Below are 27,009 nucleotides of genomic sequence, written 5' to 3'. Positions count from 1 at the left end.
ATACTGTGTATAATATTTTAAGTACTTATTTGACCCGATGGATTTCTATGTGTGAATCAGAGTGCATATTTTTTCAGTATATCAATGTGGTGTATTTTCTAGAGGTCTGTGTGGACGAATTGTATCTATGTGTCAACCTGCTATCTACCTGAGAATGAATAAAGAATGAATAAAGCAAAAGGAAATCCCAGATTAAGACTGCGCCCAGTTTTTCAAAACATGATTTATTATATAAATCCCCTTTCTGATGACACGTGTTTCGGTCTCTTATAGGACCTTCTTCAAATCGGGGCTTATTTTCACCTAATGCCCCTTAATGGGTTTAAGCAAATAGTAGCCGCTCATCAAGTCTCGGGTTAGATCCCTGACAACAAATGCTCGCGAATATAATCGCGTACTGCCGATTGCCCACTTCTGGAAAATCGGCAGTACGCGATTATACACTACTGTATTTTGTACCTAATGTGTATACTCTATATACTGCCTAACTCTTCTTGAGAGAAGTCTGACTGCTCAGCCACAGCTACCAGGTAAATCTGGGTGGTACAGACTGCTACCAATTGGGTTTACTGCCAACACCTGTAGTCTTAAACTTTTTGCAGTGGTCCTTAAGGGAACTGCACAGGTTTCTGCCTAACATATGCTTGGCAGGAGAGTGAACCAAGCGTACACAGCAAAGCAATGGGAGTCTGGGACCCGCACCTAAATAAGAGGATGAGAGGGTCTGGGACCTTGAATGAGTTGCATACTTCGCAGGAGAGTGAACCAAGGGGAGGCAAAGCACCTGTGAGAGTCTGCGACCCGCACCCATATAAGAGATCAAGAACAAAGGGGTCTGTGACCCTGAATGCAAGTAAAGGAAAGTCTGAATAATTGTATGTTTAGTAGAAGAGTGTGCCAAACGGATACAACACACAATTGTGAGTCTGGTACCCACACCCAAATGAGAGAAATAGGGTCTGGGACCCAGTGAAAGAAAAAGAGACAATTCATGGGAAAGCACTGATTTGGCAGAGGAGTGAACCAAGCCGTGTAAATTATTGTGAGTCTCGGACTCGCACCCACATGAGCGGTTGGAAATAAAAGGGTAAAGAGCCTGGGAACTGGCAGAAGGGATTCCTATGCTTGGTAGCAAGCTGTACCAAGTGCATAGGATAAAGAAACACAAAGACAAGACATATTACCTTGTGAATTGTTCAGTGGCATTTTATCTAAGAGAAAAGGGGCTCATGAGCCCTAAAAGGAATGAGCACAAGACCAAGCGGACAGGATTTAAGAACTGTGAATCCAAGGAACGGGTCCTCCTGAGTTATCCAGCTACTTGGGACAGGAAGAAGTCTAGGGGAAGGAGTGAAATCCTAGCCTTGAAATCTTGCATTTTGGATCATTGTTTTGCATCACCTCATACTACTAGTGAAGCTGGGAACTTTTCTGTCGTTCGAAGTACACAAGGAACACGTTTTCCTTTGAGAAGAGATCATCCTTGCACAGTTATCATAGAATATTAGTGTTAGGTGCCGAAGTAGGTTTTTGGGACACGACTGCGAAAAACATCTGTATTTCAGACTTCCTGACAATTTCACTGGTTTCCTTTTGGATAGAGAGGCATTTTTTCAATCTTCTTTTTATTAATAAAAGTCTATACCCAAAAACATGCCACCATTGTGTCCGAGCCTTGCTTCTGCACCCTTACAACACCCTGACCCTGGGGGACTCTGTAAGAAGCACAATCTGTATTCTCTTCCCTGAGAATTCCACAGGTGTGCACTCATCAGGGAAAAGTGGAGTAAATCAGTCTGGGAAATGCCGACTGTAGTCCCGGCCTTACTCCAAGGGAATACGAAGGAACATCTAGTCTCACACTCTTTCAACTGCCTGGGCCTGACATCTGGGGGCGGAACCTGAGTTTCAGCATCCTTCCTGGGATTTCCCCAGATTAAGGTAGGTAGCTTCTCTTTCCCTATCCTGCAAACCTAAATGCATATAATATGAACATATTGCACTGAATCTTGCTGTGATAAGGTCAGTTCCTTGACCTTGTCAAGAGTGAACCCCTCTCAGCCTGGGGTGCAAGGCCTATCAGGAAGGAATCAAGAACCAGTCCTACCCCAGAGGAAGACGGTGGCATTTAGGAGGGTCCCATTTCTTATCCCTTCCCCGAGTGCCAATCTATATATGTGCAGATCCGATTTGCATCACCCCATGCTTCTAAGTGCTGGCCAAGGTTTCTTTTTCTTTTCCAGACAAACCACTGACGTGCGAGAAGATCACCCACAAGAGAGAGCTGGAGCCCCGGCTCATCTGTCAGGAGCCCCTTCACAAGTGGCATACAGACTCCTCATTTGAAGGGAGGCAACTGAGTGAGGAGTCGGAGCTCCAATGCAGCTGTTGCTGATGCCGCACACCAGCTTCAGCCCGCACAGCACTGAGACAGGTACAGCTGCCCTAGAGAACCAGCGCCATCACCTGAGAAACTATGCAACAAGGGCTGGACTTACTCTAGGGTTGGTCAGACCAGGCACCTCCTCCTCCGCCCCATACCATGACCTTGGACACTCTGCAACACGAACCACCATTGTTCTGTGGCAGCACTGTGCGTAGCTTAAAACGCTACATGATAGCTTTGTTGTATGTAACACCCCCTGGGTGATGAAGACAACGCTAGATTGGTAAGCGACAGTGTGCCAACTAGTGGATAGAGCGGAAATTAAAGGAAACACCAGGCAGTTGTGAGTTTGGCTAGTGTGGGAAAAAGAGGGTGTGAATGTTAAGTGTTTTTGTGTGAGTGAAATGAAGGGTGTCTGAGTAGAAGGTGGGGTGGAGGAGTAGTAGTGTGGAGGGGGTACTTATCGTGTCTATGAGAGAGCAGTGACAAAAGGGTGGAGGCAAGACTTAGGAAAGATAGACAGCTGAGGAAAACGCAGGGAGTACAAATGGAGGTGGGAGGAGTTGGAAGGAGGACAGTAGTAAAAGGGAAACATCAGCGAGGGAGAGCAGTACAATGGTGTTATACGAAGAAAACCGAATCGGGCAGTGTGTTTGAAAGGCACAGGCCATTATCCCTTTTTAGTCAACTAACCATTGGATAGTGCATTGGCAGTCTAAGAAGTCCCTGAGGGGGGGGTAGACAGATGAGGCATTTGGTCTTTAGGTTTTCACTTATAGGATAAGCTGAGACCTGGATATTATGGGTCAATATTCTGTGTATACTAACCTGGGCACTAGGGAAACCTGGGCTAGGAAGGATTGGTGCAAAGAAAGAAAGAAAGAAAGAAACCAAGAAAGAAAGAAAGAAAGAAAGAAAGAAAGAGACAGAAAGAAAGAAAGAGATTGATCACTCAATAAAACACCCCTCGGCTGTCTGAGACTCAGAATATTCCTTGAGGAACCATTTGTGACATAGTACTACAGTTGCTTATAACCTTATAGTGCCTGTGTAAGGTTTGAGCTGATACTTGAATTGTATGAATTCTAAAGGGAAGGCAAATGGATATTCTATTTGCGTAACCAAATTGTGATTATGTATGCGTTTGTACTGTTTTTTTTACCTTTCACAGTTTTTACTTAATTCATATGTGTTGCTAAATAAATAGCAACATGTGGTACTTCCCTGTGTGGCCATCTATTGCTTTTCTAACTCGTGTTATTAGTTGTACTTTACACCAGACCCCTGATCTCCTTGGTCTCAGCCAATCTGCTTGTCTACCTTGGTGTCAAACCTTTGTAACTGATCCATTGACACTTTGTAACCTTTACAGCGACCTTGTCAACATCTTGGGGTCCTCATCCTAATCTTTCAGAGGTACAGTTCTTCACTGCCTGGGAGCTTCACCTGCATATATTAACCTGGGCACCAAACCAAGCCATTTTCTGCTTCCAACTATCTTCATCACTTAAGCAGTCTTCCTTTGTGGGCCTCTTTTGCAACTACTATTGGGATGGATCACCTCTGTTTGCATCCCTTGTCGAGATCAATGTGAAGATTGCCTTTTCTACAGCTCCCCAAAGCACTTGGTAACTTGGGGCAGACGTTTTTTAAGCGGTTCTGGTTCGCCAACATCCTCTATATCCTAAATGTGTTGCAGGCCCTCTTACACTGCAACATTTTTGGGGTGTACAGTCCTTAGTAGCCTGCATAGCTATCCGCAGTGCTTTTTGAGCACCCCATTTTGGCCCAGAGTGACTCTGTTCCCCTGACAGTATGTTGTGGAATGAGCTGGTGGCAGCTTTGAATTAATGTTGACTGCACAAGGGTTGTAGGCAGTTTAACCCCATTGACAGTCCCATGCGACTGCACAGTAGCTATTGGGCACTAATGCATTTTTTACGCTCTACTCCCAGCTGTTTTGAGCCATCCCTTTCTCTATGCGGACCATGAGGCATGGCCGTTTTGCTGATTTATGCTCACCCAGAGCCCATAGTCACCATCTGCTGTGGTTTAAATTCCCAGTCTACATCCAGTTGAGGAGTGATTGCGTATTTGGTGATTTATAGGGCCAGCTTGATTTGTTCACCATCAAAACCTTTGTGTAATTGCCTGTGATGGGATTGGTGAGCAGTCCCTGATTGAATGTATTATCAATGGGAGTGAGAAACCAAGAGTATTCTTCAGACTTTTGTACCTGAATTCATGGAAGAGTGCTGCTGAAAACTGGCTTCTACTGAGGTTCCTTGTAGGGCCACACACACGGGAAACTGTCTCCTTTGTTCTTGCTCCCTGCTCTACCTCTGATGTTGAAATCCAGTGTTGCGTCATTCCTTAGCTTCCTGCCATTCAACTAGATAGTTAGTCTGACTAAGTTTGTGAGACATCTTCCTGGTCTGCAGTTCTGTTTCCCTGGCAAATCCTTTTGGACCAAGTGCCTTAAGGTGGGGAGTCTTCCTGGCCAGGGAATTGAGTGGCTTGCTGTTGCTTTGCGTCATCTCAGGTTTGGGATTTATGTATTTATTTATTGTGCATTTGTAAGGCGCTTATACATCAAGTAAATTGTGTTTCAAAGTGTCCACAGGTCAATAGAGAGGGAACTTGTGAATGAAAATCAAATAAAACAATGAAAGATAGAGGCGGACCTACTTGACCTTGTGAGCATTCAGAATGTACAAGTGGAGGGAGATAGAGAGGGGATGAGGAGGTGGGATAAATGCTAGGTGTACAAGGGGGGAAGTGCTAGAGATTGAGCAGCTGTAAGTGCCTGAGTGAGTGAGTGGGCGGCTGCCAATAAATAAGTAAGTGCAGGCCTGTGGTGGTATAGGCCAGTGGGTGCCAGGCCAACTGCTGGGTGCAGGCAGAGGCTGAAGGTGATTTGGTGTGGGAGGCCAGGGCCCAAGAGGACACATAAAGGCCCTGGACGCCAGTCTCAACAACTGTGCGTTGTTTTTGCAGAGGAGTGTGAAAGGGAAGGTCTTGAGGAGCTTCCGGAATTTGAGGATATCCGGCTCAAGATGAAGAGGAAGGGGGAGTCTGTTCCATAGCAGGGAGCCTGCTGAGCAAAGAGATCAGCCACCGGCTCTCTGTTTAGCGAAGCTCTTGACACACAGGGAGTTTGTGCCGGAGGAACGTAAAGATCTGGAGGGGGAGTATTTCGTGAGAGCAAGTTATAGATATCGTGGTCCCTGTCCCCAGACAGCCATATGGATGATGCAGAGGGATTTGAACTTGATCGTTGCAGCAACCGGGAGCCAGTGGAGTGTTTTGAGGGCTGGAGAGATGCAGCCCCTGGGCTTGAGGCCAAGGATAAGTCTTGCAGCCCTATTCTGGATTAGCTGAAGGGGTTGTTGAGAAGAAGAGGGTAGATTAAGGAAAAGGCTATGGCAGTTGTCTAGATTTGGGGTTGTTTTACCGCGGATAAAACATTTCCAAGGGAAATGACCGCAAGAGAACTGTACGTTATGCAAAATTGTTCATACATTTCCATCCATGGAATGCCGACGCGCTGTGTACCTGCGGCGCTGGTTCCCTTTCACTTTCGTGATCGGGAACCAGCGCTGCAGGGTCCTTTTTTTTGTTTAAATTTATTTTTTGGTCGTGTCAGCTTTAGGGGGGTCCCCCGCAACCCTTGCTTACTATACTGTATAGTATAGTGAGTGGGATGTTGCAGGGGACACCCCAGCAGCCTTTTTTTTTCTTTTGGTCGGATCTGCTGCGGGGGTGTCCCCTGCAACCCCCACTCACTATACCATGTAGTAAAGTGAGAAGGGTGTCGCGGGGGATGCCACTGGAGCCTTTTTTTTCTTCTTTTTTTTTGGACTGCAGGACCCAAAATCCTGCTGCTTTTTTTCGTGACCTACACCACCAAATAGATATTACAAAATGTCCTACAAACATTTAGTCAGTAGGACAATTAGTAGTATCCATTTTAGAACTTTTGGTGGTGCAGGTCATTTGAATTAGGTCTTTTTGGCCGAAACCGTAGTATAGCCTGGAGAGAACCAGAGCTTGGGGGAAAGTGAGGAAAGGGAGAATTCCTTTGAGGAGGTAGACTTGAAAATGGGCCTTCTTAGCAAGGTCCCTAATGTAAACGAGGAAGGAAAGAGAGGAGTCGAAGATGACTCCAATGTTTCTGGCTTCAGATGAAGGAGAAGGGCGGGAGCCCATAGAAGATGGCAAGAGTGAGCGGAGGAAAGAGCAAGAGTCCCGATAGGAAGGATATCAGTCTTGCTGGCATTGAGGCAGAGATCATTTGTAGTGCACCAGGTCTGGATGGCAGATAGGCAGTCAGGAATGATGGAGGAAGTAAGGAGAGGGTCAGAGGTAAGTTTGAAGAAGAGTTATGTATCATCTGCGTAACACTGTAAGTTGGGGGAGAAGGTGGAAATGAGGTGTGCAAGTGGAGCAGGATGGGTGTTAAAGAGCCAGGGAGAGTGTTGGAGCCCTGGGGGACACCGTGAGTGGAGATAGAGGTGGGCGTGGCGGGGGAGGGAGAAAGAGCCCAGAATAACCTGGGACGCACTGTCACTGAGGAAGAAGGTCAGCCAGTCCAGTTCCCGCTCCGAGATACCCAGGGTATCATGGAGCCGTTTTATGAGATGGAGTGGTTGACCATATCAAATGCAGAGAAGAGATCAAGTAGAATGAGAACAGCTGGAGAGTTGCAATCAAGAGATGCAATGCGAGCAGTTCCTCACAGATGTTCAGAAGAGCGGTTTCCGTGCCTCTGGATGCTGATGTTCATGAAGGCAACCAACAAGTTCAGTGTGCTGGGTAAGTTGGGGAAGACAAGCTTCTCCAAGATGTTCCCAAGAAAGGGGGTGATAGATATGGGGTGGTAGTTGGCTGGGCAAGAGGGGTCTGCAAAAGGTTTTTTCAGGAGGGGGCGCACAAGGGAGTGATTGAGTGAGGAGGGTAAAGATCCAGTAGCAAATGAGCGGTTGCAGAAGTCAGCAAGTGCGGGGGCAATAGAGCCAATTTTGTCCTTCATGGTTCTGGAGGAGCGGGGGAAACCTGTTTGGAGGAGACCTTCATGAAGCGGACAACTCTGGTGACCTCATCAGGTGGGATAGGGGAGCAGGAGGAGAGAAAGGCAGAGGGAGGGTGGGAGGCATAGGAGGCAGGTTGGTGGGGGAAGATGAGAGGGGGGCAAGGGTGCTCAGGATGTCCTGAGTTTTTGAAGTGAAGTGTGTGGCCAGTGCGTTGCAGAGGGCCTGGGAGGGGAGAGGTGATGAGGAGACTGCAAAAATGTTGGCTAGTACCCTGCAGATTTTAGAGACCTCAACCATGTTTTTGGATGCACCAGAGATGTAGGCCTGGATGTAGGCTCTTTTCTTGGTGCAGATGGAGAATCTGTATTGTCTTTGGAGCAGGTGACAGGCCAGTTTGTCAGAGGGTGACCCTGAGATCTGCCACTTCTGTTCCGCAGCTCTGCACTTGTGTTTCAAGGCTGCTAGTTCAGGGTTGTACCAGATGTTACGCTTGTAGGCATGTTTCAGGTGGATCCTCATGACTCGGGCAAGAATGTCAAGGGTATTAATAATGGCAAGATGGAGGTTGCTGAGAGCAGAGTCAGAGGTAGAGTCTGCAGTGGGAGCAAGGGGGGGAAGGTGGATGCGAAGGCAGCACCTGACACTCGTTTCATCGGACAGATGTTCGTGAACGAGGTTGGCAGGGCTGGGGGTCAGGGGCGGTCAGAGTGCCGAGAGGACCCAGGTAGGAGGATGTCCTGGGTCATTGTTACCTGCCATTTCCCTAATCCGTGGACCATTTATTGTTGGTTGGCTGACCTGGAAACTTTGTGGGTTCATCAGTGCTCCGGTCATTGTCTTCATGTGTCTCGTGGGTAGTCCTCCCAGGTGTCCTTTTGGTTTCTCCTTTGGTCATCTGAATCCTTACTGGGGAGTGACTAGCCAGACCAAAGCCTGGCCCCTAAACTGACCTGTCTACCAGTCGTTCCTTGGCTGAGTACTCCAGGTCCAGCACTTGTGAGTATGTCTTCCGAGGGCCAGGGGTCCTGTTCCTGTAGTTTGTTCCATCTGCAGAGGTCCCCTACCTCTTGGAGTAGTGGAATTTGTAGGTACATCCCTCGACTGTTAAACCTTTTTTGGCTTGATTTATGTTTCTTTTCCCCTCTACATTCAGCTCTACCTGGTTTGCTGTTGCTTGAACCCTAGGCTGAAACTATACTCAAGGGGTACCCTCTGGTGTTCCACCTGGCTAGTCAAGTCTACTCCTGCTTCTCATTGGTACAAGTAGAACTTGTCTAACCTTTTTCTTGAGGCACAACAGTTCAATGGGAAATGACCCCATTGTGTTCTATGTGAGAACTCCTTCAAAGTTAAATGTTTCCCTGGTCTCCCAGAGGGCCTTAGAGATTTTAGGGGAAAGACTGCAAATTTAGAAAGAGCTGATAGATCATTATAGTTTTTAATATAATAAATCATGGCAGTTAACTCTGAGTCAGAAAACATGGCGTTACAGTACATAGTTTCTATCTATTTGCTAGGGGGTGAACTGGGACCTATTCAAGCCCAGAACCGTTATTCTTGGTCGCTTTACTGTATGTTGTCCCTTTTGGGCCCATTTGCTAAAATGTTCTAACCCATTTCCCCCCTCTCTTTCAGGAGTTTGATAGGCTCAGTACTAAAATGACTCTTATATTGAGTGTCCTGTAATAAAGTGGAATCTTTGCATTTTTGTTGCATTATTGCTTTGTAGCCGTATTGTACTTATTTAGGTATTTTAGTAGCACTGTATGCATATAGTTGCCTTCAAGAGCTTTCAGTAGGTGAAGTGGCAATATTTCAGTGGAATATTTAACTTTTTTTTTGCACATGTCACGATATACAGTTTATTTTTGTTTTTGTTTTTTTACTTAGCATCATGACTAATCCCAGTTCTTTACAATCCACCTGGAGAATGTAAACCACATTCTTGGGATTCCTGCAAGTACACAAGATTGTAATATAGCTGCCTTCTTAGCCAGTTACCACAATTAACATGTTATGGGGAACTGACTTACTGCCACGCATTTCAAATTATTTTGAATGGTATTTGGTAATTTTGTAATGCATGTGTTGGCTAACCATTGGTGAAGTGAATACATTTCTGGTATTGTTGGGTGAATCTATATGAAGGATGAATATATATTCATATATGCTTTTCAAAGCTGCTTTTAAAAGTCCACGTTGTATAAAACCCATGTGTAGAAAGCTGACTTCAAATAAAACGATTGATATGGCAAATCATGGAAGAATTTGTGTTGCACCTTTAGAAGCAGTACTAATAGTTTGCAAATGTTTTCCAGCCAAAAAGAAGGAACTGCCTATGTTGACGATGATTCTCAGAGCTCCAAGTCAGATGAACAATGCTACTCCAATCCAATCAAAGACGAATTGAATGAAACTAAATCCTATATCAAGTTTACAGAAATGATTGAAGAAAAGCGTGCCAAACTTCGGGAAATTGAGGTCAGTGCTGGAATAATTTGCCCTACTTTTTGGATGGTTGGACAGTTTTCTTTTTAACACACTACAATGCACATGACATTGTGGACAAAATGGGTTCCAAGAAGTAAATAGCGGGGCAGCGTCCAGGGTATGAAATAAATTTTAAAAGCAGCATAAGGTCAGATAGCACAGTGAGCTAAGTGCTCGCCACTGATATGTGTGCGTAGCCTGCTGTGGTAGGTTTGTAATCCTGGCAGGGTCAACACAGCCTTTCATCCTTCCGATGTCGATAAATTGAGTGCCACTCTGTGGCATAATAATGTCTTCTGTTATTTCAACTCTCTGAGACCTATGGGTGTGTAGTGCTATATAAGAAATACATTATTATTATTCACCAGGGGATGAAGCAGTGTTAAACTGGCACATGACATCCTTTGCATTATTTTCTACGTTTTTTTGTGAGACTTGTATATAAGTAAATATGATGCTAAAAAAAGGCCTTGCTAAGCCAATGCGGTAGTGGAAAAACTCCACTGGCAGATTTTAAGTCCTACATGTTACATGTGCTTGTATTTAATGAAAAAAGAAAAACTGATGTGATTGGTGGAAGAACTGTGACACACACCCACAGTATATTCTGCACACTACTAGGAACCTGCCCTCTTATTGTCAGTTTATTTTTGTTTAAATGTTTTTATTGTCCAACAAACAAACCAATATTAGACAAGCATCGCCATATCATTACAGTGGTTGAGGTACATGTCTCTTTTAGTGTCCACAATGGGTGTCTATTACACTGTATTATGGTCTCTCTCGCTTGCTTCCCCAGTGCTTACTCCAATTCTCTATTCTGGTACATCCTGTGAGTCTGGGTTATCTCTCAGACTGGAACATATTCCATGTCAAGGTGTTCCATGCTTCAATTCCCTCTCCCCTCTTATGGTTCCCTTTCTGTAGCGCTCTTAGCCCCACAGCTGTTTCTGCCAGCGCCCATCTTTGCAGGTCTGCCCACCAGGCTTCCAATCTGGGGCCTTCAGTCAATTTCTATGCCATGGCGATCCTGTGTTTTGCTAGTATGCATATTAGGTTGTTCATTTTGGCGAAGTTGGCATTTGGTCTTAATCCCATAGGGAACAGGCCTAGCAGGTGATACTCTGGGGGCCATGTCTGCATCTTAATGCACCAGTGCTACTCTGTTTGCCAATGCCCCCCAGACATTTTGGATAACCGGACGCCCCCAAAACCTATGCATCAAGTCCGCTCCTTCCTGAGCGCATCTCGGACAAACCCTGACACTGGTGCCGGTTATTAGTGACAGTCCATGCGGGGTCATATATGCTCTGTGGGTGACGTATAATTGGGTGAGCTGGAATCTAGCATTTCTAGAGACTGCTTTTGTGTAAAACAGCGTTCTTCCCCTTTCTGCGTCCATCAGCATTCTCCCAATGTCTGCCTCCCATTTGTGACGCACCTTAAGTTGCACTTCCTCCACCTTATTAAAGAACAACTCAGAGTCTAGAAATGATGTGCCCCCCTTCAGATATGTGATACATGGTATCAGGTGTCACATTAAGCTCTGCTTCGTCCTGTGCGCCAGACCATCTGCTCCTAATTCTTCTGATCATGCCTAAATGTAATAGGAATTGACCTTTATGTGTGTCATGTTCGTCTATCAGGGCCTGGATGTTATCAATTCAGTATCCCTAACAAGGTCCCTGATGGCAGGCACCCCTCTCTCTTCTGTATTCCGCCAGTGCGCCCTGTTGTTCACCTATTATTGCTATCAATGGGACTTGTACTGAACAGGGATCCAGGCTGCCCAGGAGTTTCCAAGTACTGTGCCATATATCCTTACCTAATTGCAGCAACTGGGAAGGTCTCTCCAAGGCAAGCTCTTTTACCCAAAGTACTTACTTCAGGAAGCATTGTTTCAACAGCGGTTGCAGCAGCAGGGTTTCAAGAGAGGTCTTGTCTCCCAGCCATCGCACTACATGTTGCAGCTGCCCTGCCAAGTAGTAGCTTTCAAAGTGGGGCACCTTCAAGCCACCTTCAACATAGTCTCTCTGCAGTGTACTCAGGACTATTCTATTTCTGCCTCCTACCCACCGAATTCCCTGAACTGCTTGTTCAGTTTTCGGAAGAAGGGTGCAGGTATGTTGTACATCACATTAGTAAAGCAGTGTAAGAGCCTGGGAGTGCAACCATCTTCAGGAGAGCCACTCTCCCTGTGACTCCGAGGGGCAGCTTCTTCCAGAACTTCATGGAGCTGTTTACACCATCCGCATCTTTCTGCGTGTTGCTCACATGAGAGGTCTCCGGGTCGTGTCATATTGCAATGCCCAGATAGCGAAAGGGCTATGTTTGCCATTTGAGGCCTAATCGGGGCAGCATTCACTCTTCAAGGGCTCTAAGCCCTGCAAGCGGAAACGGGCAGGATTTTTCACGGTTCCCTTTGATCACTGACACCCTAGCAAACTTGTCTATGACATCCAGCAAGTGTGGTAGATTGTCTTCTTACATACAGTAGCATGTCATCAGCGTATAGGGAGATCAGGTGTACTGTTCCATCCAATGCTACTCCTGCCTCCACGTATTCCTTCCTGAGGAACACCGCCAGCGGTTCAATAGTCAGTATATATAGCATTGGTGACAGTGGGCAACCCTATCTCGTTCCTTTTTGCACCTCTCATGCCTTGGAGATCTGCCTGCATGTCTTAACTCTAGCTACAGGTGCTGTGTAAATCAATTGACCCATCTTAAGAAGGCCTCCCCTATGCCTTAATGTCCTAGGGCCTTCAACAGCCAGTCCCAATAAACAGAGTCAAAAGGTTTGACTGCATCCAGTGATGCTACACACATTCTTCCGACAGGTGATTAGTTCTATCTAGTACATGGTGTAGTCTTCTCAAGTTCCATATTTTTGTTATTCCTTGGGACATACCCCGTCTGGTCTGTGTGTATTAAGTCTCCTACCACTCTTTTAAATCTATTTGCTAGGATCGCTTTTAGGATCTTACAGTCCTGGTTGACCATTGCGAGGGGCCTATATAATCCACAGTTCTATGGTGCTTTGCATGGTTTAAGGATCGGTATGATGGTGGCTTCTTTCAGGCTGTTGGGTAGTGTTCCTAATTTGTATGCCTCCGTGAAGGCACTCAGCAGTTTGGGTGCTAGCATGTCCACATATGTTTTATAGAACTCTCCTGAGAGCCCTTCTGGTCCTGGGGTTTTGGAAGTGGGTAGTTCTCTTATGACTTCTCTTACTTTGTCTAGCGTCAGTGGTGCATCCGGCTTGTTCGCCTGGTCCTCGCGGAGTTTCTCTTATTGTCAATTATTATATCCTAATCCTAAATCTATTAACCCATAGCACAGACGTCAATCTACACAGAACTCCGTCCTGATGAAGGCCGTGTTAAAGATGAGGCACACCTAGCCCACCTAGAAACGGCTGAAACACCTGGTGTAGATGCACTACTCCCCCCAAAACTACAGCACATTAATGCTGTTTACGCAAGAAAAATAATTTTGTGTACCCACCATTGTTCTATGTGTTTTCCACAAACGTTGACTTGAATATGTACACTGCAATATGTGAATTTCTTGGCAAATCCTAATAGGAGTCGGGTTTGTTACACACACACAATTTGGAGATTGTCCCAAAAAATGTTTTTTTGGCACTGCGTGTTGTAAATATCTTTCTGTTTTTTTGTCTGATTGTTCTGTTTTAGCAAACCATTTTGATGTCTTAATTTCTCTAAATGTTGGATTTATGTCTTTTTTCACACAACTTTAATATAAAAAAATGAGATTCATCTCTACAACATACTATTGAAGAGTGATTCCTTCCTTAGCAATGCAGAGTTTGATAATACATGTGGAGGTGTTGTTCTGGGCCTAGCATCCTTGGACCTATTCATTTGTATCTTTTGTTTTCCTAGTTAACCCTCCTGGGTAGAATAGGTTCCACACCAGGAGCCCTATTTTTTGATTCTAGTTTGTACTTGGGAGTCTGAGCAATCCGAAGTATATAACACAGAATTGTATTCTGTAAATGCTTCTATTATTTCTCTGGAGGGCGAGCTAATCTTACCTTGCCCAGATTCAGTAGTGCGGATGATCCTAGCTTCTTCCTTCATTCTGACTTATTGGCTTTGATATGGTAGCTCTGTCTTAAATACAACAGGGCCTTCTCTGCACGTCCCTTCTGCAACAAGTCTAATTGTCCTCTAAGATACCTACATTATTTCCGTATTCGTGCCCCCTTGTTCATTTCCATCTCCTTCATAACTAATTTTAATTGCGTTTCCAACTCCAGTTGGGCTGCTACTAATATCTTCTCCCTTTGGGCTTTTTTTGCAATTAATTCTCCCCTCATTGTTGTTTTGAAGACATCCCATACCCATCTTTCCAGTGTACCTTGAGTTCCATTTAATTAAAAATGTTCCTTGATTCTGCCCTGAATTTCTTCACCCAATACCTGATCTTTTATTATATGTTCCGGTAATTTCCACCGCCATAACCTTGTCCCTTCATTTTCCTGGAGAATTGTTCATTTTAATAGGGCATGGTCGGATAGGGCTATTGGGCCCGTATGCATCTGATGTATTCTTCCTAATAATGAAGCTGATACCCACACATAATCTATCCCTGAAAATGTATGATGGACAGATGAGTAAAAAGTTTACCCTTTAACTTCCTGCTGAGTTTCTTTCCAAGCATCTATCAATGATACGTTGGCCATTTTCATTTTCAATCTTTGAGAAGGGGGTCATTGTGAAATCTGATCAATCCTGCTCCTATCCACATGGGGATCCCAGGCCATATTGAAGTCCCTTGTCAGAATCATTTGTCCTTCTGCAAACGGTTCTAGCTTGCCCAGAACACCTTGCAAGAACGCATATTGCCCTGGATTCGGAGCATACACTGTGGCAATTGTAAAACGCGTTCTCCCTATTTGTAATTTAATGAATAGGTATCTTCCCTCCTTATACATTTCTTTAGCCAATATATTCTGACCGACCCAAACTTTCAAGGCTATGAAGACCCCTCCTTCCTTTCCCTGATCGTTTGATTTTATAATATGTGGGTAACCAAATAATTTCAATTCATTTGCATCTTTGCTTGACACATGTGTCTCTTGAAATGTCACTGTATCGGGTTTCTCTCGGCTCAAAAACGAACCGACTTTGTCTTTTGACTGGGGAGTTTAAGCCCCTAATATTCAAAGTTAGGACCTGGATTACTTGCTTACCTCCCAGCTGGCTAAATGTACTCTGAGTGTTTCTTTGGTAGCTGACCACCCTCTTTCCCCCTAACCATTTTCTCCCAAATCCCCCCGTTCCCTCTCCTCTCCCCGGTTAAGCCCAACCAATTCCCCTTCATCCCACACATTGCGCTATGGAGGTTGAGCTGTACTACGCACCTAGAGATTTATTGTGTGGGTCTACCTGTACCCATCACCCCCTGATTCCAAGCGCTGAGAACTCCCCCACCTTCCTTCCGCCGCCTCATATGTTCAGAGTTTGAACCCCCCTCAACAAGTTGATCTACTTCAACCAACGCTACCATGTCAATAATTCCCAGACTTTAAGATAAATCACATTTACATTGTACATTTGTACCCTCTCCGTTGACTTTGGACATCGTACTCTGTCGCCGCCACCTTGGAATTGTTCTCACAATGCTTTATCTCGAGATGGCTTAGTCCATTCCCATCTTCTGAATCTCCCCGTCTGTCTTTGCGAGCTACCTTTTGATGACTCCCTTCTTCTTCTTCTTCTATCTTTAATATCCAGGTGATTCAATGTTGTTGACCTTCCCATGAAAACAAGAGTCGAAAAAAAGGAAATGTCCATCTGTAATGGACTTGATTTTTGATTAACACTTTCACCACTGGACCCATGAGTCTTCGCTTCAGCAAAGTTGCTTGCGCCAAATCCTGATACAATTGGATTTCTGATCCGTTGACCTTAGTAGGGATTGATTTTGTTGCTGCCAGTAGGATTGATTCCTTCTGTCCAAACCTTTGAATTACCACAATGACATCTCTGGGCCTTGCTCTTGGATTTTTTACGTTTTGGGCCTTTTCAGTGTATTCGGTATTTCGGGACATCTTCCCCCGTTTCCAACTCTAGCAGATCAGCAAACACCTGTTGCATAGTCACTTTTAAGTCTCAATCCTCGATCATTTCCGGGAGGGATTTGACCCGGATATTTGATCTCCTTGATCAGTTTTCAAGATCTTCGATTTGTATTTCCATGTTATGAGTCGCCGTTGCCAGCTGATCGGTCAGTGGATCTATTTTGCATGTGTCTTCGGCGATATCTTGAATCGCTATTTCGTTTGTTTCCACCGCTTTGCTAAATCATTAATGTCACTTTTCCCCTCCTGTAGAGATTGTGCAAGCTCTGTTCTTATAAGTGCAAGTTTTGCCTGAGGCGTTGGCATCATTTAGTCCTTGCAGTCATTGAAGCATTGTTTGAATACTTCAGTTGTGGAATCATTCTCCATCGTCTTTGGCAATGAGACTGGTGCTGATTCTTGGTGGGTTGGTGAGCGTTCCTCAATAAGTGTCTCTTCCCCTTCTTTACGCCATAATTTTGGGAGCGCGCCTTCTTGTTGTTTTTCTTTTGCAATTTGTAGTTAGGGACCCCTTCCACTGGTTCTTTTGATATCTTCCGGGACATTGTGGAATAGTTCTACAGTCACAACCTTGCCAGCTCTCCCCTCCACCCCTTCATGCGACAATTGGTGGGTTCTTGTCAGATCTTACCCCAACTTCACAGGATAAAACAGTTGCTCAGACAGTCCCAACCTTTTACACTGCCAACCTAATCACAGGTCGCTCTTGCAGGCTGTTGTACTCGTAGTCAGGGATTGTTAGTTGCCCTGGAATGCCCACCATGCATAGAATCCTTGGATTACTTATAGGAGCCCTTTGGCTTCCGTACCACCTCAGCACTACTTAAAACCATGTGATATCGATCAAGTCACCAATCCACTAACGCGCTATGTCTACCCTCCGTGTTTTAGGAGACTCGCGTTTCCTTAAGCCAAGCAGAGGGTCCACAGATCCACCTCACAACTTAGGGTCCCCGTGTATTCTCCTCAGCGTGGATGGTGCATGTAGCTTTTTCAGGCCCGACCCCGCCACAAGTTGTTGGCCACACCCTCCCTTTCATCGATAAAGCAGGTTGTCAAGTCTGTCACTCTGCTACCATCCCCTGTTCTCTTCATCCACAGTGATGATGGTGATCTGTAGTTTTTCTCAGCACCTATCCCATCATAAGCACTGTGGTCGCCACTGACCGCACTGTGAGATGCCACGCCATAACACCACCTCTGGAACATCGCGGTCACTTGTTGATGTTGCGCAGCCGGCATCCACTTTAAATTCTTTTCCCTGATCACAGGATCCTGTTGAGAACAGCTTGGTAGTTGTAGTGTAGATTTGGGGTCTAATTCATTCTCCATGAGGAGCCCTCTCTTTACACTGCTAATATCTCGGTGGCCATCTTGGAAATCATTGCGTGAGATGTTTCAATTCGTCCTGCTTCTGTATGTCTGGACCCAAGCCTTCAGGGTTCAAATGATGTTGGGACTGCAACTCGAAGATGTTCATCATGGACCCACACTACATCTGTGTGTGGTGTTGCAGGGCATAGCTCTCAACGCACACGCTTTTGGCGGGTGTCACCCGCCTTGTAAACAGCTGGGACACCCGCCAAGCCTCCTGCATGCCCATTCATTTCAATGGGCTCTCGGACGCAAAAAACAAAATCGGGTGTTTTCACCCGCCTTTGCGACAGAAATGGTTGAGAGCTGTGCGCAGGGTGGAACACGATACGAGCAATGCGGTTCCTATCAGTCGATAAACCCGAAGACTCTGAGGAAATGCTCGGCTAAACTGGTGGAAGGGAGGCCACCTACGCTATCGCTAGATAGTTTGGACTCCAAATCCTTGGCATCGATACCGAGGGCCCGCCTCCCAAGAACAAAAACTTGGGAGAAGGCAGGCGACCTAAGAGAACAAAAAAGAGAGAGAGATCCAATTTGCACAGGAAGTCTTGTAACTCTTCCTCTTCAATCTCCCACAAAAGGAAGCAACAGCAAAGACACAAATGCGACTGACACTTTGACGGAGAGGGAACTTAACCCTCCAGCATTTCATCTAGAGAGGAGTGGGAAGAGTTCATGCAGAAAATGATGCAGCTTTTTGAGAAGGTAGCAGCAGGTATGGCTTTGGCTTCACCACCACTGAATGTGTTTGAGACCCTCGGCACAAAGAGTTTTAAAGAAAGGTCAAACACCCTCAATTTTGACCGCAACTGTATTGAAGATCACTCTGGCATCGATGCCACCCACAGCAGAATCCTCTAATGCTCAGGTTGGATTTCTCCCATCAATCTCTGTTCTGTCACAAGATCGAGGCTACGAGCCAGATTCCAGGGTGGATTTCTTTGCCTCTATTTAATGTTTGAATGGGGGTAGGTGGGCACCGCTTGACTCTTCTGATTTTGAAACATGGTTGTACAGTAAATTCTTTAATTATTTTGTCCTGTCGCCAGGTTCCGCCCCTTTTGCACTATGGGGTGGTTCGAAATGTAGCAAGAGTAAATCTGGGTTGGATGTCCCAGACTACTGGAAGGATTCGCGTGGTAATCCACTTCATTAAGTTTCTATTCAATTTCAGTTATCCATACATATTTGTTTTTGAATAATACTCCAAAAAATGTTGTAGTTTTTCATAAGATTGTCTTTATTCCAAAAGACCTTTATGAAGTAGGCCTGTTGCACCCTTTATTCTGCGTCCAATGCATTTCGGTCTCAATTTCTATCTCACCTTCAGTCTGGTGCTCTCTGTATCTTTTTTCTCAATGGTAAAACGAATTGTCTCCAGTTGGATTTATCCAATTTGGATTTATGGATTTATCCAACTGGAGTCAATTCGTTTTACCATTGAGAAAAAAGATACAGAGAGCACCAGACTGAAGGTGAGATAATAATTGGGACCTCAGACCCCACAGAGAGAAAACAAGAAGTTGGGCAGATTGCAAAAAATAGTCCCTGAAGGTCAAGTGTGACCGAAATGCATTGGACGCAGAATAAAGGGTGCAACAGGCCTACTTCATGAAGGTCTTTTGGAATAAAGACAATAATCTTATGAAAAACTATAAAATCTTTTGGAGTATTATTTAAAAACAAATATATATGAATAACTGAAATTGAATAGAAACTTAATGAAGTGGGTTACCACGCAGGTCCTTCCAGTCATCTGGGACATCCAACCTAGACTTACTCTTGCTACTTTGCCTCTATTTAAACCATATTTGATGATTAAAGGGATCCTATTCCCTTTGGGGTGGAACCCTTGACAGCCGTGATATTGGACCACCTACTGAACTTTTTTTTTTTTTTTAAATATGTTTATTTTAAACCAAAGCAGGAAAAAGAGTACAGTTATGCATCAATTCAACATTCCCATCAAATTCCGCCCTCCCCCATTCCCCTATTGTGGATGCCGGCCTGGCTTAGAGTCCCAGGAGTCTGGGTTTTCCCTCCTCCCTTCTTATCCCTTGTCCCCGTCATCTGGTATATTCCCGCTGTATAGATATTTCTTGGCCTGTTGAGGTTTGTACGTGAGGGCTGGGAATTTTAGTCAAGAAACGGGCCCCAAATGTTCTGGAAGCAGTGTAGAAGCCCTGCCTTAGCCGCTGTCACCTTCTCTGCGATGCGAATGTCCCATAATTTGACCCACCAAAAAGGCAGGAGTGAGCCCTCCCTAGATTTCCAGGAACAAGCAATCGTTATTCTTCCTGCTAGAAGGCATTGGGACAACAGTTTGGCTTTGGCTCCCGACCTTGAGTAAATTCCAGGCACTGGCGCACCTAGTAGGATGGGTTCCGGCTCTAGTGGGAGCACCGTTTGGGTAATTCCTTCAATGATGTCCAAACACTGTCTCTAGAATTGTTGGGCTTTTGGGCATGTCCACCACATGTGGAAGAAGGACCCTGTGTGTCCGCATTGTCTCCAACATGCCGGGTCGAGAGATTGGTTCATGTGGTGGAGCCTCAGGGGGGAATAGTACCAGCGCAGAAATATTTTGTAGGTGCATTCCCTGTTGGTGACGCAGGCTGAAGATGAGTGGGCCTGAGTCCATATTGTCTCCAACATGCCGGGTCGAGAGATTGGTTCATGTGGTGGAGCCTCAGGGGGGGATAGTACCAGCGCAGCAATATTTTGTAGGTGCATTCCCTGTTGGTGATGCAGGCTGAAGATGAGTGGGCCCGGGTCCATATGTCCACCCACGTCTGGTCCTCTACGGGATGGCCTACGTCTGCCTCCCATTGTGCCATACAGTGAGTTTTGGAGGCGAGGAAATCTCCCTGAAAACGTTTGTATAAAGCAGAGATCTTACCTCGGGCCGGAAGATCCATCAGGGTTAGTTCCAATGCCGTGGGGGGGGCGAGTTTCTGCGTGACAGGTTTGCGGGGGGGAGCACCAATGGTGAAGCTGGATGTAGGAAAACCTGTCTGTCTCTTGAAGCTGGAAGACTTCCTTACACTGGATGAAGGTGCAGGGTTCACCTCCCACAAACAGTTGTCCCAGAGATTCTAGGCCCCCTGCGATCCAAAAAATTCCAGGGATTCATACTGGGCGAGAAGGTTGGGTTCTGGAATACCGGTGATGAGGGGCTCGGTCCTCTGGAACCCCGTTTTTCCTTAGAGCTCTGTCCCAAATGTCTATGGTGTGCTTGGTAGCTAGTAATAGTCTTCCTGTCTGCCGCATCGGTGGTGAAATGTGCAGGAGAAAATGTAGGGGGAGGCACAGGCGAGATTGTCCAAGTTCCACCCATCTCAGGCGATCAGAGGCCATCCGCCACACTTGGGTGTTTGCTAATTGTGCTGCCATCTGGTATCCTTGCAGGTCGGGTACCCCCAAGCCGCCTAATCTAGCGTTGCCTAGCATTGTTCCTTGGGGGATCTTGGGGTTTTTTCCCCCTCCAAATGAACCGTAACATGTTCCTCTGGAGGTCCTAAAGGACCGGCGGTAGAATAGACACTGGGAGTGATGAGCAGGCATACAAAAATCTGGGGAGGAGATTCATCTTGCAGGCGGTGATGTGGCCCTTTAGTGAGATTTCTTGTTGTTTCCAGTGCTTCAGATCGTCCTCCAGCTCCTTAAGGAGAGGGGGAAAGTTTATGCGGTAAACGTCTTTTGGATTTGCCGGGATCTGGACCCCCAGGTAGGGAGTTGCCGTGGTCGCCGTGGTCTCCCACCGGTTCGGGGCTTCTTTCTCGGACGGGGTCAGGCCTATCCCGAGGGCCACGGACTTATTGAAGTTGATGGAGAAGCCAGTGACTCTTCCGTAATTGTCTATCTCGGCCAGAGCGTGTTCCAGTGAGGGGCCGGGCTCTGAGATGGCAAGTAAGACATCGTCCACGTATAGGGCAAGTTTGTGTTGGGAGGGCCCGACTTGGAGTCCCTTAATAGACCTGTTTAGTCTAATTCTTTGGGCGAAGGGTTCCATGATCAAGGCAAACAGAAGTGGTGACAGCGGGCATCCCTGCCTGGTCTCGCTGGTTAGGGGGATTGGAGCAGAGAGGCTGCTGTTGATTCTCAGTAGAGTCTTTGGTGATTTGTAGTTTGCTAGGACCATGGCTCAGAACTCCTGCCTGAACCTAAAGGCTTCTAGAGTGAGGTTCATGAAGGTCCAATCCACCTTATCGAACGCTTTTGTGGCGTCGAGGGCCAAGAGGGCCAGGCCTTGTGAGTCCCGGGTAGCCAGGTCCACCAGGTCCAGCGTTCTGCGAATGTTGTCGCTTGTTGCTCTATTCCTGATAAATCCGGTCTGGGTGAATTATGTCGGGCAGGTTGCGGGAGAGGCGTGTTGCCAGGACCTTAGAATAGATATTGGCATCAATGTTCAGCAATGCAATTGGTCTGTAAGAGGCTGGATTTGTTGGGTCCCCTCCAGGTTTAGGTAGGAGGACAGTGATGGATTCTTGCATAGAGGGGGTTATTGTGCCCATTCCCCCGAAACGAGTTAAAAAGATTCACCAGTGGTGACAAAAGTTGATCCCTGAAGATTTTGTAGAATTTGGTGGTACATCCATCAGGTCCGGGGTCTCGGGGTTTAAGGGCCTTTTGGCCTGTTCTACCTCTTCACCTGAGATCGCCGCACCCAGGATGTCTCGGGCTGAGGTCTTCAGCTGGGGGAGGGCGGCTTTCTTCAGGTATTCTGTTGGTTCCTGCAAGTTTCGTAGTGGTGCGGACATTACTTGCGTGAGGTGATTTGTTGCTAACTGTAATTTCTCTAGTTCCGAATATTGGATTTTGCCTTGCGGGTCTCGTAGTCCAATAATGGTGGTGTTCTTCCTGATTTTGGCAAGTTTTGCTACCAGTAGCTTATTTGCCTTATTGTTTCTCACGTAATAGAATTGTTTGGCTTTTACTAATAGTTGCCCCGTGTGTTCAGCGTAGTGCGCCTCTATTTTCTTCCGTGGCGTCCGGAGGGCTCGTTGTGTTTTGGGGGACCGTCCCTTTTTCTTATGAATGTCTTCTGCTTCCCGGAGTTCTTCCTCGAGGGACAGGCGAGTTTGTCTCCTGCTCCTATGGTATGCCACTCCTCGAGCTATTAGTTCTCCTCGAATGACTGTCTTCATGGCGTCCCAGGTGTTGGCCAGGGAGGTGTCCTCGTTAGGGTTCTCCTGGAAGAAGTTTGTGATTGCTGTTGCTATGGCGTCTCTTTTAAAAAAAAAAAAACTTTTTATTGGATTTTACAAGATAACAAACAGAACATTCCTTCAACCCCACGTCCGTCCCCCTCCCCCCTCCCCCCCAGCGACGAGCTTGAACTGTTTAACCGTCCTTTTACCGAGCTGGCACTCCACATTTACTGTAAATCCAATAATCTCAAACGCTGTGGGCACCACATTACCCTAAAGTCATCTTTAAGAACATTCAATAATTCCCCCCAGTCCGCCGTGAAGCAATGTACCTTATCATTCATGGTATAAGTCGCCCATTCCAAAGCCACAACTTCCCACATTTTTCGGAGCCAGTCTTGACCCATAGGAACCTCAGGGCCTCTCCATCTCTGGGCTATTAACAGCATAGCCGCAAGCCTCATTATTGCTTTAGCTTTCTCCCTTCCTCTAGGCTCACCTGGCCCATGGTCATTCCGAATGCCTAAGAGGATTTGTGCTGGAGTTCTTTCATCTCCCTGGCCGAATGCTTGCTCCTGGGCCTCCTGTATTTCTCCCCAGAACGGTTCAATTTTTGGGCATTTCCACCAAATATGCTCCGCGGAGCCTGCCATTCCACAATCCCTCCAGCATTTCCCCGACACTGACGGGTAAATCCTATGGAGCCAGACCGGGGTATAATGCCACCCAAACAGAATCTTATACCAAGTCTCCTGTAAGTGGGACGCCTTGACCAGTTTAGGGATTCTCCTCCACAGCCTCTCCCAATCTCTCCTGCTAATCTCACTCCCAAGGACTTGCTCCCAGTCCCGCATATACCCCCATTGAACCCCTGTCTTTGCGCTACCAAGAATCTTATAGATCTTAGAAATGAGGCCCTTCGCACCATCCTTAGTAAGTAGGAACTTTTCAAAAGGCGTTGGTTCCCTTATGGCCGCCATTCTAACCCCTGGCTGTAATACCCAATGCCGTATTTGCGCATACCTTAGCCTTTCATCCTCCTGTACCGCAAAGTTCCTCTTACAATCGATGAACGATAGGAGTTCCCCCCCCTTCCCCCTGGAACTTGTCACACAGTTTCCTGCAGCCTCCCTCCCGCCACCTTGTGAAAGCTCCTCTCTCCAGCCCTGGAGAAAAGTCTCCATTACCGAAGATTGGAGTGAAGGGAGATGGGGAATGTGGTAATCCCCTTGGTGCCTGCCAATTTGTCCCAATTGTCAGCCATAAGTTTGGTGATGGAACTCTCGTAGAGATGCCGGGGTGTAACTGGTTTTGGGAGCCATAACACTTCAGCTAGGTCTCGGTGCACCACTACACTATCCATCCTCACACATCATTTGTCATGCATGCCTTCTTCCCTTTTCAACCATTCCCTGATAATGTGGAGTTGTGTAGCCTCATAATATTGCCGAGAATTTGGTAGTGCAAGGCCTCCCTCGCCCCTTGCTGCCATCAGAAGCCGAATTCCCACTCTGTGTCTTTTCCCTTCACAGATAAATCCCTTAATCAGCGCTCCGAACTCCTTAAAAAAGACCGCAGGGACTGGCTGTGGGACCGCTTGGAATAAATACAATAGCTGTAGGAGAGTAACCATTTTAACTGCGGCTATCCGCCCCATCCAAGATACCCTTAGATCTTTCCATCTTTGGAAGTCTTTCTTGATCGCCTTAAGGAGCGGGGGGAGGTTTGCTGCGGTCCATCCTCCCAAAGTTGCTGTAATCCTCACCCCCAGGTAACCTATCCCTCCAGGGCTCCACAAAAAGCGAGAGCTCGCCTTCAGGCCCTCCCTTTCCTTTGCACTTAGGGACAGGTTCAAAACCTCTGACTTGTTGGCATTGATCTTGAGGCCTGAGGCTTCCCCGAAGGTTTCCATGAGGATCACACTAGCCTGCAGCGATTCCCGCGGAGCCGTGAGCATGAGCAGCATGTCATCAGCAAAAGCCTCTACTTTGTGTTGCGCACCTCCGAAAGGAATGCCCTGAATCCCCGCTGCCTCCCTGAAAGCCTGCAAAAGCGGCTATGGCGTCTCTTATTGGCATCTCGTTTAGTATTGGGTCGTATAGTGACCATCTGCGTTCGGCTGCGGGGGTTGGATCATGAGTGCGGATTTCCAGGGCCACAGGGTCATGATCGGATAGTATCCTTGATCTGATGTATATCTCGTTAGTGAAAGCAAGCACCTGCGGAGATGTCAGGAGGAGATCAATCCTTGAAAATGTTCTGTGGACATAGGAGTAGAAGGAGAAGTCCGTCTCTGAGGGGTGAAGGACCCGCCATGAATCTACTACCTCCAGGGTCCTGAATAGGCGTAGCAATCCGAGCGCTAGCACGGTGTCTCCAGAAGAGGCTGGGTGTGACTTGTCCCTTGTGGGGTCTGGCACTCCGTTGAAATCGCCTCCCATCACGATTTGGCCCTCTATAAAGGAGATCAATGTGGCGCTCAAGACTTCATAGAATGCGACTTGTCCTGTATTCGGGCGTACACCGAGATGAGGGTACATAGCTGGCCTAGCATGAGGCATTCCACTGCCACAAATCTCCCCTCTGGGAAAAATTTAGTTTCTAGGATGTGGGGGTTTAACGCCTTCCTGAAGAGAACCGCCGTACCACCCCTCTTGTTGCCACCTGAGGCAATGAATTGCTTTGGGAATTGTTGTGAGCGCAGTCACCCGAAGTCCGCTGGCAGCAAGTGCGTGTCTTGGAGTAGGGCCACCGCTGCATTTTCGTCTTGGAGCGTTTGTAAGATAGATTTGCGTTTGGGGGGGGGGAGAGATCAACTCCCTGACATTAAGGGAGATGAATATTAAGGTGCGGTGTTCCTGGATGGGGGGAGGAGTTGCTGTTGGGTTCATACGGGAGGCGTGGGTTAGGTATGAGTCCGCCATGGCTTAGGCGAATGAGACTATTATCCTGCTCTTGGGATTTTTGCTCTTGCCTCCAACGGGGAGGGGGGCTGTTAACTAATGGGGGGGCTAGTTTTGTGGGACTGGTACCACCCCAGGCCAACTGGGCCAGGTAACTAGTTAGCCAACATGGCTGAAACTTGAGGCCAAACAGAGTCTAGCATTCCAAGGACTTTTGGATGGATTGTACCACGGAAGTGGGCAGGAGCCGTGAGGGGGAGGGGGCGCTGCCATGAGCATGGAACAGTGCCTTTCTAGCTTCTCTGTGAATGGCGTTCCGTCAGAACAAGGAAGTCCAGGTCTAGAGGGGGGTATAGGGGTTGTGCCGACTAGGATTACCGTCGAGCGGGAGCTGCAGGATCCCTTTGTGTAGAGTGTCAGCTTCCCGTCCTCTTGCCTGAGTACCCTCTTTTAGTGTTACTCATTTCTTCTTCCTATCCCTTGGGACCCTTGTCCAAGCAGTTCACTTCTCTTTTGGAGGGGGCGTAGGGTCCCTGCCTGTGGTGGCCTCGGAAGCCCCGGGGGAGGCGATCCTGGACAAGGTTGGATGCATGATTTGTGCGGCGTCCTCGAAGTGGCTAATCCTCCTTAGAGTGCCTTTATAGGTAAATTGTAACGCTGTTGGAAAAAGCCATCTATAGCGGACTTGCTGGCTCTGAAGAAAGAGGGTCAGGGGCCGGAGGGATCTTCTCTTTTGCAGCGTGAGGAGGGAGAGGTCCTGGTAGATTTGAAGAGGGGAGCCCTGAAAAGTTAGTTTGTCCCGGGTGCGACAGATCGACGAGATGGCCTCCTTTGTAGTGAAGAAGTGTACCTTGGTGATAACATCGGGGGGGGAGTCTGACTCCACTCCTCGGCGTGGGCGCAGCTTGTGGGTACGGTCTAACAAGAGTTGGGACTTGTCTATGAGTGTTGGATTCCGTCTATAGCCGTGTTATGGTCTTGGGCTTGGTCCTCAACTTCCCCCAATCTTTGTTCTGTTTCCGTCACCCTCTGATCGGTATGCACTAGTTTTTGTAGAGAGTTCGGCCATGCAGGAACGGAACTTAGATTTGATATCGGCCATGAAGGCCAGTATCTCGCTTCTGGTTGCGGGGGTCCCTTTGTCTTCCCTGCCCATCTGTGGCGCAGTGTTGAGGGGGGGTCCTGTTTCTTTCCTTTGTCCGCCGATAACAACATTGTGGTAATGTCTGTGTTCTTTCTAGATTTAGGTTGCTTGGCTATGGTGTCGCTATTCATAATGTGAGAGTGTAGAGCAGCTGGGGAGAAAGGGAAATCTGGGGGTGGGCCGGGGTGCCCCAGGAGCCGGTCAGTCGCAGAAGAGGATGTAGTCTGTTGTTGCTGCGGGGAGTGAGGTTGTCGGGCTTCACAGAGGCTATCCGTGTGCGCTGTTTGTATTTAGCCTAGTGGGAGAGTTCGGTCACAGCGTGGGGAGGGGTCCTGGACAGATCAATGGCACTGCTTGGCGTTGGTGCACTCCTTGTCGCCTTAGGCTGCGTGAGTCTGTGGTCTGGAGCAGGAT

At 47.0% G+C, this 27,009-nt stretch overlaps 1 protein-coding gene across 5 annotated transcripts in view; it reads left to right on the top strand.

The window, feature by feature from the left end:
* The window catches only part of U2SURP (U2 snRNP associated SURP domain containing), a 1,877,492-nt gene that overhangs the window by 1,533,949 nt on the left and 316,534 nt on the right, over nucleotides 1-27,009 (top strand). For all 5 annotated transcript variants that reach the window (XM_069618259.1, XM_069618256.1, XM_069618257.1 and 2 more), the window contains one exon: nucleotides 9,738-9,900. In XM_069618259.1, the coding sequence (XP_069474360.1) occupies nucleotides 9,738-9,900 (163 nt within the window). The remainder of the gene's footprint in view (nucleotides 1-9,737; nucleotides 9,901-27,009) is intronic.

The sequence above is a fragment of the Ambystoma mexicanum genome, chromosome 10 (genome assembly GCF_040938575.1).
Source record: "Ambystoma mexicanum isolate Mex_15411 chromosome 10, UKY_AmexF1_1, whole genome shotgun sequence".
NCBI lineage: Eukaryota > Metazoa > Chordata > Amphibia > Caudata > Ambystomatidae > Ambystoma > Ambystoma mexicanum.
The sequence above is the reverse complement of the archived record's forward strand: the minus strand, read 5'-3'. Positions and strand labels throughout refer to the sequence as shown.